Source organism: Micromys minutus (genome assembly GCF_963924665.1).
Source record: "Micromys minutus genome assembly, chromosome: 2".
NCBI lineage: Eukaryota > Metazoa > Chordata > Mammalia > Rodentia > Muridae > Micromys > Micromys minutus.
In genome coordinates, this window is record NC_137971.1 from 68,385,528 (window position 1) to 68,401,559 (window position 16,032).

A 16,032-nucleotide genomic window follows, 5' to 3' on the forward strand; every position below is an offset into this window, starting at 1 on the left:
CCAGAGTGAACTTTGGTAGATTGAACCTTGGTCTGTTGTTGGGACCTTATGAGGAGGGGTAGACATTGTCTCCCTCAAGCAAGGGATTTTGATAATAGTAGTGAAGTGAAAGGATCCAAGGAAGTCTTAGAAAGGATAAAGTACACAGGGTTGGAGAGATGGCTCAGGGGTTAAGAGCACTGGCTGCTCTTCCAGAGGTCCTGAGTTCAATTCCTAGAAACCACATGGTGGCTCATGACCATCTGTAATGGGATTTAATGCCTTCTTCTGGTGTGTCTGAAGACAGCTACAGTGTATTCACATTAAATAAATATATAATAAATCTATTTTTTTTAAAAAAAAGATAAAGTACACAGTAGTAGTTAAGTTTGGTTTTAAAACTCATAATGAGTGGGAAGGCACCAGATAGCAGCTAGCCTAGACCCTTTTGAGTGTTCTTGGGCTGGTGTCTTCCAGGTGAGAGGCAGGATGGAAAGCTTAACTTTTGTCATGCACGTCACTGATTTATATGAGGATCCTGACTGGAGGTTTGTGGATTCATACATACCCGGTGGATGTACACATGTTCCTGAGAAAGTATGTGTGAGTTCCTTTGGGAACATGTAAACAGTCTGGATTACTTTATAGATATCTAGGCAGCTTATGTTGTGATTAGTAAAGTTAACTGTTCAGTTTGTGGTGGGTTTTCATCATGTATAATTTCTTACCATCTCTAATTAAAGTCACAATTCTCACATAAACACCTTCAGATACTTTAAAAAGAAATTGTTCCACTTTGCTGTGGATAGTGGGGAGCTGTAGGCAAGGATTCACAGGACCTGATCCAATTGGTACCAGTGAGAGGATGAACTTAGGGAGAAATTGAAAACCTCCTCACTGCTGGCCAAGTAAGAGTGGCTGCTTTGAGGTAGTGGAGATTAAGTAAGGAAGAGCTCTAAGTGTTGTTTCTGACACCTGAAAAAAGCAGATAAACACTGAATGAACTCTGTTCTCTAGCATGGTAGATAGTCCCCCTCCCCTCACTCCCCCCCCCTCTGTCATTCACTCATGTATCCTTAACACAAATTAAAGCTTTGAATTTTACTTTCTTTTTTGAATATTATTTTCTTTGTCCTGATTCATTCATTTTTCCCCTTATCCTTTTCAACTTGTGACCCTTCAGTTGAAATTAAATTTGCACTGTAAGTTGACTCCTCGAATCTTTTCTTCACAAGCTTTCTTTGTATTTTCTAGAAGAAAAAGGATTAACTCAGGGTTTTCAAAGTAAAAGCAAAGATTGTGATTAAAACCAAATTAGAATCTTTATTCTCTATTATTTGCCAATAGCAAAATAAATAGCCTAGTCTTAAAGAAGCTTTAAAGTACGCCCTGGAGCCTTTGAGAACCCTTGGATTTTAATTAAAGAAACACGGAATACCATCACTTTCTGTTTGTCAGTGGAAAAAATATGTATTTTTAAAATTTCAAAGCTTAGCCTAGCAGCACATGGACTACATCTGTTGGTGTTCAGAATTTGGGAGCACAAATGGATTCAGATGTTTAGGCTCTTTGTCTTTACTGGCCCCAGTGCACCTCACCAGCTGAGTGTGGCACAACCACAGTGCTTGAAAACAGAGCAGCTCGAGTTACTTCTAAAGTACCCTCTTGGGAACTGATAAAGTCAATCTCTGTTTATGTAACGAAGTCAGGAGCAAGGGTCTGCTGCAGTACTCTGCAGATGAGATTCCATTGGTGTTGTCTTTCAGGGAAGGAACTGGCTTTAATAAGCCTGAGTTTCTGCCCTGAGGGGTGGTGCGGTGCAGCCCACTCTAGTGGCTCATTTTGAACTATTTTTGCTTAGGTAGTGTTAGAGCAGTTGGTTTTAGTAAAGTCAATAGGTTTATTGTGGAAAGTGAGGTACTGATACCAGTCTTACCTGATAACAGACTTAAATGTCTGAGATTTTTTGTACATTGCTATTGGTGTTCAGTCAGGGGCAGGGAAGTGAGTGGTCTGTGCATGTTTCAGTGATCTCATCTTTTTTGTATACTTAAATTTCAATTTAACTTGAACTTTCAAAACAGACTCTGCTAGTATAGCCTGTTCTCAAATGCTCATGAAATCCTTCCCATTTTACAAAATATTTACAAAGTATTCTTGAAAGTAAAATCTCATAAAGGTCTTTGGTTTGGTACCAGAGTTCAAAGGGAAGTCTGTTTGGTTTTGATTTGAAAACTGTAAAAACAAAATCCCCTTAAAATGGCAGGGTGTGAATTGGTAACTTCAATTTTATTACAATCTGCCAAGCCCATCCCCAGATGTTTCCAATTAAAAGCCAAGAATGTAACTTGGGTGAATATCATGAAAGCATTTCTTTACTTTTCTCTGGTTTTTTTTCTGAGAAAAGTAAGTTTTAAATTTTTAAACTTTAATTAAAGAAATAACTTTATTTAAATGTTTAAACTTTAACAAAGTACAATATTCAAAGAGAATTTTTACATCTCAGCTTTGCAAGTATGCATGGCCCCAAATACATAAAGATTCACATATTTCATTTTCCAAAGACCAAAAAGAAATTTTGAAAAGATGTTAAAGCATTTAGAAATATTTCTGGATTTACTACAATTAAAAAGTAGTTCTTTTAACAATAAGTTATTTAAAGAGGAATATTTACTTGGTTCATTGCTTTCTTTGGGTATGTGGGACATATTCCATAACAATGTAAAGACTACACTGTTCTTTTATTTCTGATCAGTTGTATGTTCAGTTGTAAGCAGTGCTTTGATGGGAATCTGGGAAGGCAGGAGATGAAACAAGATGAAAGAAATCATAATGCCATTTAGAGGCCAACTTCATGATACTTCTCTAGATAATACCAGATTATATAAAGATCCACTCAGCTTGAAACTTGCTTCAAATATGTCAGTCTATGTTAAGAGGAAAGATAGGGGCAATGAATTTGACTGTATGGAAATTGTTTTTTTGTTTCTGGAAAAGATGTAGCTACTCTTTATAACTAACTCACTCAACTTGCCTATTTTAAATGCAAAGCTCATGATTAATTTGTTTTTGAAGCTTGCTGAAACCATGAAGATGCAGGACCATATAACTAGCAGTAAAGACGAAACAGTTGTTTCTCTTCTCATTTCTGGTTTGGAATTTAGATTTGGAGTGCCAGAGGGAGACAGCAATATAGTCTTAGATCTGTTGGTGAGGGCTTGTTTTGTTGTTGTTTTGTTTTTAAACTATGATGCTGCTTAACCTTTAAGACATACTGCATAGGGATATTTGCTGCTGCTCCAGAGAAAGTTGACTCTGACCAGCTTGTGTGTAGTCCTCATTCTTTTCAGTACTATTGTACTACCGTATAGGAAGTTACTGGACACGGCTGCCTCCTCTTTCCTCATAGGTAGTGAGTATATAGGCAGGGTCAATATATGATGCCAAGTGCACATATTGAACTGGCTCTGAGTTTTAAGACCTGGAGGTTATTTTGTAAATATGTGGGGAAAATGGGAATAATTTTAGATTAAGCTGTGGATTAACAAAGGAAATGTTGAATAGTTCATGTCTCCTCACTGACAATACATGATCTTGCTCGTTTTTCTCTACAGTAGAAGTAGTGTCTGAGATCTAGGACTGTAACTCCCGTAGAGTACTTGTTGTGGCCATGCATAAGCCCTGGGTTTGGTCCACTGTCGAAAAAGAAGAATGCTGTTTTCACTACTTTTAAAGTTATCACAAAATTTGATTCAGATATTATGAGGATCATGGTATTGGGATTTTATTATTTTGTTGTATATAGGTGTTTGTCTACATGTATGTCTGTACTGTATGCATGCCTGGCATGAAAAGAGGGTGTTGGATCCTCCAGAACTGGAGTTATAAACAGTTGTGAGCTCTCACATGGGTGCTGGGAATTGAGCCCAGGTCCTGTTGAATTGTAACAAGTGCTCTTAACCACTAATCTGTCTCTTCAGCCTGAGGACTATGCTCTTAACCAACACAGGGAGAAAGTACTATTGTCTTTACCAGATGAAGTCAAGAGGCTCTTTCTCAACTTGAATTTTAGCCCTTCTTCCATGGTCTTCATTTAAATGAAGCTTTATAGGAAAAGCCATGCTCACCATTAAAAAGCAAATGAAGTAAATGCTTTGAGGAAAAAGTGAATTGACATGAGCGGGTAGTTCCTAACTTTGTCTACTATGAAACTATGTCTTTAATTTCAGTGATGTTTAATAGACCCTTCATAGTAGTGAACTTGGCCTTTCAGCATTTGGGTTTTCCCAAAAACTAGCTGGAAGCTAGTTTTGTTCAATAGAAGGTATGGTAGAGGTGCATCTACAGTGTGAATTCAACAACTGTTTCTTGACTCTTAGTACATAAAGCAGAACATTCACCGTGTTTATAGGAAAGAGGCAAAGGTGGAGTCTAGCTTCATTATTGATCTATCATTTGTTTACTGAACACCAGTGACAAGCCTGGGCTGAAAATAGAGTCTCTGACCTTATAACAAGTTTTAGATAAGTATAAATTAACAAAACATATAACCATAAATAAGAGCGATATGCCTTACAGGAAAAAATAGTAAAGGAAGTTTGGTAGGCTTCATTGAGGGTTTGATATCAAGAAAAACTTAAAAGTAAGTCATTGGCCTTGTGGTGAAGACCTGTAATTCCAGCTACTCAAGAGCATGAGACAGGAGGGTTCCAAGTTCAAGGGTTCTCAGGACAACTTAGTGAGTCCCTATTGCATAATTTAAAAAATATTTTTAAAAATTTAATGTGGTTCTGTGGTACAGGGTTTGTATAACATGCTTAGAAGTTTAGTCTCCTATACTATACATACATACACACACACACACAAACATACAACAACAAACAAAAACAGGCATAAGAATGACTAAGTCCAGAGAGAGAGAAACATTGAAAAACCCTGGGTATGTGCAGGATGAGCATGTTCTAGGAGCTATAAAGAAACCAGTGTAGCCAAATTGGCACGACGGAAGAGGGAACAATTGCAGAAAAACCAGGACAAAAACTATGGTAATAACCACTTTGTCTAGGGCTTTGTAGGCTCTGCCACAAATCAGGCATGCATGGAAATCAACGGTGTCTGGCAGTTTGAAGAAATACTACACTACTTTTAACTACCTTTTTAAAATCCATTTTTTGTGCGGTTGCAGGTGTGAGGTGGGACTCATGCATGCCATACTATGTTTGTAGAAGTCAGAGAACTCATGGCTCTAGTCTTCTTGGGTCGCAGGTCCAGGGGCTTGTACTTCTCCTTGTAGAATCTCCTGAGGTTTTCCTTTTGAGTGTGATTAATGGCAGTGAGGACGTGGGTGATGGATTTGCATACGAATCATATCTTGGAGAGCTTAGATGCAGTGAAGCTGGGACAGTTCCACCTTCAGAATATCCAGTTATTTTAATAGCTCCTCCTCCTTCTTGCCACACAGGTCCTGAGCCTTAACCTTGGCCATTGCTGCGTTGTTGTTCATGGCTAAGGCCGCCTGGTTTGATACTAGTCTATTATTGTGAACAGATTACTGCTGTGCTTTACATACTCTACATACATATGGAGTAGGGTGAGATAAGCAAGATGGTTCTTTTTTAAAAATTAGTATTTTTTCATTTGTTGATATTCTGTCTGCATGTATGTCTGTGCCTGTGGAGGCCAAAGAGGGTGTGGGACGCCCTAGAACTAAAGTTTTGGATAGTTGTGAGCTACCACATGGGTGCTGGAAATTGAACCCAGGTCTTTTGGAAGAGCAAGCAAGTGCTCTTAACCACCAAACCAACTCTCAAGCCGCACGGTGAGTTATTGTGACCTCTGGTTATCAAAATGAGTGCAGCTTTTAGGCCGAATTCTATTTTGCTGGATTTTGCTGTATGTTTTACACAATTTATACGGTGGCTCTTTCATTGGGTAGAGAATTTGATTAGTATGGTAATGCTCTTTAAATTATGATATAAAGCCTGCATGTTAGAAGAATGCCTTTGCTCATTGCATAGACCAACCCAAAGCAAACAACCCTTTGGGAAGATGTGGGACAGGAGATTTGCTTAGCTAAGGTTTGCAGGGTTCGTCCTTGTACATGTTTTAGATTTAACTGTGGCATTTTCTAAATTTATTCTATGACAACCTAGTGAAGTTGGTTGAAATATTATATGGCCATGTTTGTGATCTCTCTGTGTCTCTTTCTTTTCCTTGGTGGGTTTGAGTTTTACAAATATCCATAATACAGTTACTGGGTATCACAGCTATATTTAAAACAAAATACAACTCTAGCACCTCGGACTCTAGTCACTCCTTGTTGGATAAATGTTGGGGGAGTCCCACATCTGCAGGCTCGGGCCACTGATGGAGGGAGGCAAGACACAGGAACTTGAAACACCAACTGGGCCTTGGGCGGCTGCAGGGCACTGCTCCAGGGTTGCGGAAGCACAGTCTGAAGCAGGGATGGTCACCAGAGACAGACAGTCCACGGGTTTAAGGTGTTTATTGTCATGGAAGAAAGTGGATGAGTAAAACCGAACCTTGGTTTCCTATGGTGGGCCTGAGATTAAATACCTTTTGTAGGGAGGAGTGTCTTGGGAAGAAAAGCTAACTGGCCAAGCCTCCAGGTCTTTAGGTATCTCATTATAATAAAAATCGTATCTTTACCTGTGGTCACCCCCTCACCTGAGGAGGAGGGGCTTAGGGCGTTGCCCTATGTGACTGATGGCCTGGAATCTATGGAGGGTGTGGCTAATGGTGGCAGACTGGTTACCTAGGAATTTTAGGGAAGCACCTACTGTCCCTTAGCTTCAACTTCTCTCAACCAGGGACCAGGGTGCCTTTCACAGCCCACAGACCCACAACTCATCTTCTGAACTGTTCTTCACTTTGACAGAACTTCTCAAAGAGCTGTGGAATAAGCTGTCAAAGGTGTTACATTTTCAAAATTCTGGGTACTTCAGAAGTCTGTGCTAACTCAACATTTCTCATTTATCTAAAAGTCAGCACCCTAGGAAAGAATTAATCCGCTTTTACTTCATTGTTCAATCTGAATGAATATACTTAGAGGTTGATTAAATATTTTTCTTCTGACCACGGGAAAGTCAGTCCAAATCCTTAAGTAATTACATTCTTAATGCAAACATCTCTCATTTACTTTCAATAAGGAACAGACAGGGCAGCTTTCACGTCCCCAAGGTTCTCCTTTGTGGGATGGTATTGACTCTGAATTGAGCTTTAATCATTTCAGTCACATACCTCTCAACCAGCTTAGTTTAGAAAACACAATATTTCACAGTAGTTTATGCCATAAGACTGCATTCTTTGGTGGCTTGAGAGACTAAAATATTGGAAGAAGCCTATAGTTTGGAGAATAGTGTTTAATGAAATTGACAGATTTTATTTCAGATGATACCAAGAAGTCAAAATGTATTTCTGATCTTTTAGTGAGTTAAATGTTTAAAAGAATTAAAAGTAAATATAGTATTTCTCCTATGAGAAAATTGGATCTTTGAGAATGTTGTAAAACCTTCATGTGTACCTCACTTTTGTGCAAGTAACACTCCAGTGGATTGATTCCTATTAGCTCTTGTTCCTGGTGTTTGTTCACGTATCAGCGTGTGTTTGTGGATTCTAAGGGAAATGTCCTTTGTTTAACCTCGGGGCTCACAGATGAAGGTTGGTTCTCTTACTCCCAACGCTGCCCTAGCTTAAGCCTCAAGTTAGAAATAGGATCATTTGGACAGTTGGGGTTTAGTTGTCATAGTAATACACATTTCTCACTAGATATTCTTGGGGGTTCTCTTATGTTCTCTCACTACATGAAAACATGCTCCTCTATTTTTATTAGTTTTTACATTCATGCCAATTCTATTTTTATACAAACTTGAGAACGCTAGAATATTTAGGCAGAATGGAGATTCTACAAGTGGAGTGATAAAAGATTAGATTTAATAGAGTAAAATATAACATAAAGATTTAATATTGAAAACTGTATAGCTCTAGCACATGACAAGCTTAGAACTCATTATATATAGGAATTTAGGAAGAGACACGTAATCACTAGGGGAAGTTAAAGAGTGTTCAAAAGGTCATGTTGAGGCTATTAATTAAATACAAGAGAAATTAGGTTGGATCTTTCCATATACTGAAATACTTCCTTATATTGGATTATAAAAAAAATTATATATCTGCACCAAATTTTAACCTGTATATCAAATTTGAATTTTAATATTCAAAGAAAAGACATTTTAAATTTTGAACAAGTTCAAAGAAAATAAAAACTTGGGTTTTTCTGAAAATTCATTAGTGCTTTCTTATACTTTGTATCATTATTTCTTAACTATTATCTCTCTTAACTTTTATCCATAAGTGAATGATTTCTTTATTCCAGCAAATATTATATAGCATTGTACACAGTTCTACATATTTTAATAAAGTGTGTATGTGTGTGTGTATATATATATATATATATATATATATATATATATATATATATATATAGTGTTTTGGGTTTTCAAGACAGGGTTTTTCTGTTTAACAGCTCTGGCTGTCCTGAACTCACTCTGTAGACCAGGCTGGCCTTGAACTCCTGAGTGCTGGGACTAAAGGCGTGCACCACCATACCAAGCTATAAAGTATGAAGTAGAAAATTTGAAGTTATATCATCACAGAACTTTTGTTAGAATTTCGGTTCTTTAAGCCATTATTGTATTTCCACTAATTTAGATTGTTAGTAGGTATGTATTACTAGGATTGTATTTTTTAAAACATTAGTATGAACTGAATATTATCAGCCTTGAGTCTGTAAACTTAATTAGTAATTGAGGACAGTCAAATTCTACTTTTGAAAATAAAACTTGCTTTATATGTCTTTGTATGGTTTTCTACTATATGCAAAGACACTTTGATCTGTTCCTCACTAGCTTTTCAAAGACAACTTAATTTCTTTCAAAAGAATAAAAACTCAGCTTCTAAATCAATATAATCTGCTAAATGGTGATATGTCACTTTTAGAGGGCCTTATATTACCTGTGCATTCTCTAAATACAAAAGTGATAACTAACAGAATGCCTAGTATTTCTAGAAAAGCTTTTCAGTTGACATTAAGCCTGTCACCATACTATACCTGGCTTCCTGGAGCCTTAGAACCCGGGAATTAGTGTTTCTAATGCCTGTGCCTTTCCCCCCCCCTACTTCTCATTAGGGTCAGTATAGACCTTCTGATTTGCTGTGTCCTGAGACGTATGTCTGGGTACCCATTGAGCAGTGCCTGCCTTCTCTGGACAACTCCAAGTACTGCCGTTTCAACCAGGACCCACAAGCAGGTATGTCTAGAGCAGAGCCCAGCTGAGCATCATTACCCTCTTTGTGGCTCTTCATAGTTTTTAACATATTGTATAGTGTGTATGAATATGTATGTATGGGGAGTGAGTGGGAGACAAGACAAACAGTTAAGAAGTCATGTGTACTCTTGCTGCTTACTGCCTGTGTTTTTCTTGTTAGATTAGTTTTCACATACTTTGAAGGCAGACATTTTTATCTTCCATTCCTTAACAGTTATCACAATGTTAAAGTTGCCTACTGGTTTGTTTATTTGACCAATGGAAAGACAGAAATGTTGAGCAACTGAACTAAGTGAGGTTGTAGAACAGTAATTATTGTGTGAAGTTTTGGAGGTGGTACTTTCTTCTTCCATCTCTGATGAGTTTCCTTTTCTGTGCCCTCTTTCACTCCCTACCTAGAATAGCCCTGGCCACATTTTGTTTGCTGTTCTTCCCTTGGGTTATTAGTCTGTAATACTACATATAGACACTAAAAGTGTTGGACTCCCTAAGTTAAGACTCTGACTTTATGATTAACAGGCATACTGTGTGCTTTTAGGTAAATAAGACGTTTTCCTGCCCTCGGATTTCTTACTTATTATTAAGATAAAAACAGGTGCCAAGTGTGGTGGCAGATGCCCAGAATCCCAGTAGTTCAGGGTCAGCCTCAACTTATATCACAAATTTTGGGGTGAGCCTAAGCAACATGAGACTCTGTCTGTAACAAAACAAAAGATAGTAGTAGGAAAACAACCCCCCCCACGCTTGATCAAAGTATATCATATGTATGTATGAAAATGCCATAATAAAACTGTTGTATAATTAATATCTGTTAATAAAAATCTAGTAAGACTTACCTTATTGAGTTTATAACAAGAGAAGAAAATTAGACCCAGATATGAAGAATTGCCCCTCAAGCCAGGCAGGAGACAGAGGCAGGCAGGTCTCTGTGAGTTTGAGGCTGGCCTGGTCTACAGAGCAAGTTTCAGAACAGCCAGGGTTGCACAGAGAAACCCAGCCTTGAAAAACAAAAACAAGAACAAAAACAAAACAAAGTTCCCTATAATCTTGGCTCTGTAACTCAAATTAGGATATTGCTTCAGATTTATGTCAGAAGCTTCTGTCAGCATTTACTTTCATTTGCTCTGTCCCCTCCTGAGAAAACAAAGAAACAAAAACAAGTCATCATGGGTTTTGTTTACCTTTCTGGAGTCTGAATGCCACTCAGTGTATACAGGGCATCAGACCATGGCGTCTGATGCTCTAAGGTGACTTATATTGTGCTGCCGTGTGGCTTCCTCAGAGTCAAGTTCTTTGGTGTTACAAATTGTGCTTACTTGCTTTGAGCCTTCGTGGAGTTTACCACTTAGGTGACTCCTGTGACTTGTGTGACTCAGTAGAATACAGAAGGGAAGAAATGCAAAGCCTGGCAGAAGGGGAGCGAGTAAATGGAAATCAGTGGAATGAGGGGGCGGCAGGGTAGAACTGGCTCACTTTTTCCCATTTTTTTCTTACCAGGTTTGTTTGCTTGTTTATTTATGGTTGCACAAAATTGGATCATGAGTATATTTTGTTGCCTTGAAAAGCTGATATGAAATCACGAAACATCTCAGCCATGACAGTGCCTTAGAATCTTGTCTAGAGCCCTGCCTAGAATTAGTGGCCATAGCAGAGCACAGCTGGCTCAGACACTCTGGCTACTCGTATTTGTTGTTTACCATTGATTTGCCTGTGTTGCCCCAGTTTTCTAGACAGAACTTAAATCCCACCCTTAAGTTGATAATCAGAATGGGGTTGTTTTAGTCTGATCGAACAGATGTTACTTTAAAACAAACATGGGATTTGACATTTAGCTTTGGAGTCATGTCCATAGCCAAAGGCAGTCTTGTTCGAGAGGACAGGCAGCATTACCCATTGCCTTACAAAGAGAAAACATTTTCCCTTTGCCTTCCTCCAGGTCAGTGTGGGTCTAACCATCTTAGAAGGAAAGCTGCTGACCACCCGTTGAGTTACTTCATATTCACTAATAGCAGTCGCCTCTCATCTCAATGTACTATGATCTTAAATTCCTTTCTGACTCCCAAACTTGAGATACAGTTTTACTTCCTCTTTTTTTTAAAAAGAGTCATTTATTTATTATGTATAAGTACAGTGTAGCTGTCGTCAGACACACCAGAAGAGGACACCAGATCCTATTACAGATGGTTGTGAGCCACCATGTGGTTGCTGGGAATTGAACTCAGGACCTCTGGAAGAACAGTCAGTGCTCTTAACCGCTGAGTCATCTCTCCAGCCCTACTTTCTCTTTCTTAAATCTAGTTTAAATTACATGGAGAAGCAAGAGACAAGTACTCCATGTTCTGTGAAAAGATGACTGAATCATTTCCATGCGTGGAATGGACGTGCAAATAAATATTCATTCAGTTTATAGATCTTAAAATTTCTTTCCAAAACAAGTGTTAACAAGCATTTTATAGCTGAAACATTTTGACTTTGCGTTGCCTACTGTTAGTAAGAAGTCACTCTGTCCAGGTGAGTGATGCTCACTTAGCTTGTTATCTCTTAGATTCTGGGTTCTTCCTGTTCTACTCTAGCTGCTCCTTTTCAGTGTTAGAATTTATTTGCAGTCAGAGTAAACTTCTTGGAGAACAATGCCTTCCAGCAAATAAAAATTTCCCATATGCTGAGTCTTTGGAACTTTAAAGAGAATATGGTATGGTTTTATCAATATTGAATATCACAGTTCAGACAGTATTTGAAATCACACTTACATCCTGTGGTTTTAGGAAATTAAATGCAGTTACATGCTGGAATGTATGGAGCCCACTGTGCATGGTCATTGGAGGTTTAAATGGCAAACTGTTGGAAACTCCTCCTTTCAGGGGCAGTTTTACTTTTACATGACCCAAACTGTGGCTCAGAAAAAACCCACAAAGCCTGATGTGAGCAATATTGCTAGCTGGCTGGGGTTGGTTGGTTTGTTTTTTGTTGTTACCAGCAAGTCTTTCTTTTACCACAAATGTTCTGGGGTCCAAGTGCCTTCAGAAGGTGCCTCAGCTGATCCCATCATGCTCTGTGATAGTAGTTTCAAGGTGTATCAGTGCTCTCTAGACAGAAAATCTCATGTTTTCCTCACTCTAAATTGCTGTAAGACTTCAAAATACCCACCCCAAGTCCCCTTTGCACTCTCTGCTTTTCGCCCCTTTCCTCTTCCTCCTGGGTTTTATGACTGGTTAACTAGTAAGCTGGTGCAGCAAACCCTCTGTATTTCCTGTGTTCTGGTACTGTGTGGGCAAGAGGTGACTATCTTAACTTCCAAATCCTCTAAAGATTTTTTTTTTTGTTGTAAATAGATACTTTATTTTCAGTTTAGAATATCTTTATTCCAATGAAATGAGTGTAGAAGCCTCTCAGATAATTTTTAAGGAATGCATATCCCATTGTTTCTAAAATTAGAAATTGGCTATAATAGACTTAAAATATTTCAGTATGAGAGTTACACTTTGCTTTCTTAAGCATTTATATATTATTGTGTGTATATGATGTATATATAGGGGTACAGTACCATGGTATGTGTGTACAGGTTAGGGGACAACTTTATGGAGTCAGTTCTCTCTCTGTCCATCATTAGATAGGTTCAGGCAGTGAGTCAGGGTCAGGCTTACATGGCAAGCACTTTACCAGCCAAGCAATCTTACCAGTCCATATTTTACCTTTTTTTCTCTTAAATCATTCCTTTAAACATATTTTTTGGGAGCTTTTGCAGAAATGTGGCCATGTTGTGGACTGAGTATTTCCCTCAGTGACAGATGCTTTCCTAGTATACACAAGGCCCCAGGGTTAATTAGGGAGGGGAATTAAGAGCTAAAGTAAGAAGATGCACAGAATGCTGCAGCAGCAGTGGTAACGTCTCCTGCTCTCCGCTGCTCTTTCCGAGGTACATCTGTCTCTGAGTGCTTTATAAAGCAGAACAAAGGTCATGTGTCGTAATCTTGAGGTTACTTGTGCTGCTTTACTTTTGATTAAATAAATGGCACTTTTTGGTAAGATAAAAATTACTTGGCTGTTAATTCAACCATTAAGAAAATACTATGAGAGTTTAGGGGTGGAGCAAAAAAAGAAAACAAGTACTACTCTTATGTGGCAGGCGCTGTCTAACACAGATAGATAGTCCTTATGCACACTTCGTTGAAACAGAAGACAGTATTTTGGAGTTGATTTTTTTGAAGCCTTGATAAACTATGGTTCATAGTATTTGGCAAAGAATTTGGTATTAGTCAAGGGTATTACAGTCCTTGTTTCAGTGTTTTTTTACAGTGAAATTTTATTGAGTATATATTATTTCTCAAGCACATCCTGTTTGTCCCCATGTTACTCATTTTGTCCTCAAACATAGCATTTTATACTGACTGCTCAATGTTTGTTGTAAAAACACAGCTAATACTCTTTTATTCAAAGAATGAAAACAAATTTTATTCTAGTCTCGCTCTGTACTTTTTGAAGTACTTACTTTATTTTTAGAGTACAAATAATATTTAATTCTATATTCACTTATAATTACAGTAATGTATACCTTTTACCATAGATTAGTCTAAAGTTTGTTTGGTTCTGTACAGACTTTAAAATGTTTCCAGTTTGTTCCTAATGTGACCAAGCCATACACCATTGCTTTTGAATTTGTTTGCTATGAAAATAATGATAATTTGGACCAAGTGCTTTGTGCATTTCCTAGGGTATTTATAGCACACCTTGTCTCTGCTTAGAGTTGCCGAAACTACTGTGGAAAGGCTCAGTCCTAGTGTGGTTTCTGAAGCTCCAAAGCTCCAATTGGTATTTTTTCAAAGGGGGCCTCTTTTCTTTTTACTCCATTCTTTTCTCTTCCTGGCATGTTTCACTAGCATTTTCTGATACTTTTGTAGTTTATCTAGCATATGTCCATAGAAGACCCAGGCTCACTCAGATCAAGTATCTGCAGAAGAGCCAGCCCAGAAAGCTCTTGGTCCTGTACTCACTGATCTAGCGTGACTTCTGAACATTGTATTTATGCTGCCTCAGAAGAATATATGGAGTTAACACATCTTCTTAAACACTAGGAAACAAAGCCTAGCAAAAAAGCAAACTTTCTTAGGGGGTCACAGAATCCTCTGCAGCGATAATTCATGACAAAGGACAAAGGGAGGATTCTGTCCTAACATGTACAGAGTTGAGTTACTGTTCTTTTACACTTTTGTGGATAAATTTTTTCTTTTTTTTTCTTCGCTTTTTTTTTTTTTTTGAATAGTAAGGTTTTTGTTTTTGCTTTTTTAAAAAGTTTGTGTGTGTGTACACACCACCAGCATGTCTACCTCACCTATCTTGTGTGTTTCTGGGATTGAATTTAGGTTTTTAGTTTTGTTAATAAGCAACAAGCACCTTTCTTTACTCATTAAACTATGTCAGTGGCTCCCAGGCAGTTTTTTTTTTTTTTTAAATTTGTTGTCAGCCTAGCTATTCAAAGTTATAAAGAGAATCTTATTGCTTGAAGGATAGTTAATGAATAAATAAATAAATAAATAAATAAAATAAATAAATAAATAAATAAATATTCTATATTGTCTGTAGCAATGGTGATGATTAGGTGTAGCCAGCTGGAGGTAGAACCAGTTGTAGCACATGGTCTAAAGGAAATAGATGTGATCAAAGCAAGAAAACAAACTGGTTGTTTGCTTCAAATTGTTGGTAAGCCTAGGGAATATGTGTTAATATAGAAGAGGTAAAGTGTTAGAGTATTGTGAAAAAGCTTTGCTAGGAACTTAGCTGAACACATTTTTGCCTTTCCATGATGTTAGAATTTATGACAACTAATTCTCAAGGTTTCCATGGCAGCGTTAGTAGCATTGTGCCGGATTCTCCCACTTTCCTTGATGGCCACAGCCAAGACAAATGTATGCTCTTGTAGTACAATCTTAATTAATTATATTAACTCCTGACCACATATTACACACAACACAGTCCATTTGTCTGTGTATCCATCTTTCCTTCCATCCACCTGTCCATCTGTTCATCCATCCATGAATGGTTGAAAAATGTTAAGAGACTGCAGCAGAGTTCAAGATGTTTCAGAAAACCTGAGTTGTGGGCTGGAGAAATAGCTCAATGGTTAAGAGCACTGACTGCTCTTCCAGAGGTCATGAGTTCAAATCCCAGCAACCACATGGTGGCTCACAACCATCAGTAATGAGATCTGATGCCATCTTCTGGTGTGTCTGAAGACACTGTAGCTGTCTTCAGACACACCAGAACAAACAAATAAATAAATAAGGTCTTCAATTGAAGAATCTGAGGAGGTAAAATAACCAGAAGGTCTTTGGGGAATCAGAGTCCACCTGCAGAGGCAAAAGGATGAGAACAGGTGAGATGGATGAATGTGTGAATGACGATAGCAAGTCTAGATGTGCAAAAAGGAAGAGTAAGCTACATCAACAGAGGAGCTGAGATGACAGGCAGATGGTTGCTGCCACCAGCACAGTGGTATATATGCACCTCTTTGAGGAATCCAGATAAGGAGTTTCAGTACTAGACTTGATGTCCTTGATGAAATTACACATCTGTGCCCTTACAGTCCCAGTTTTTTCGTGGATCAACTTAGGAAAATAAGTCATTCATCAGATTGTGCCCTGTGGTGGTGACCAACAGGTAGTGCTGTTCATGTGTCCATTCTGCCCCCAGGAAGGAACTGCTGTAGAGT

At 38.1% G+C, this 16,032-nt stretch overlaps 1 protein-coding gene across 6 annotated transcripts in view; it reads left to right on the forward strand.

Annotated features, from left to right (window-relative positions):
- The window catches only part of ATE1 (arginyltransferase 1), a 102,415-nt gene that overhangs the window by 61,085 nt on the left and 25,298 nt on the right, over window positions 1-16,032 (forward strand). For all 6 annotated transcript variants that reach the window (XM_080911806.1, XM_080911804.1, XM_080911803.1 and 3 more), the window contains one exon: window positions 9,188-9,308. In XM_080911806.1, the coding sequence (XP_080767932.1) occupies window positions 9,188-9,308 (121 nt within the window). The remainder of the gene's footprint in view (window positions 1-9,187; window positions 9,309-16,032) is intronic.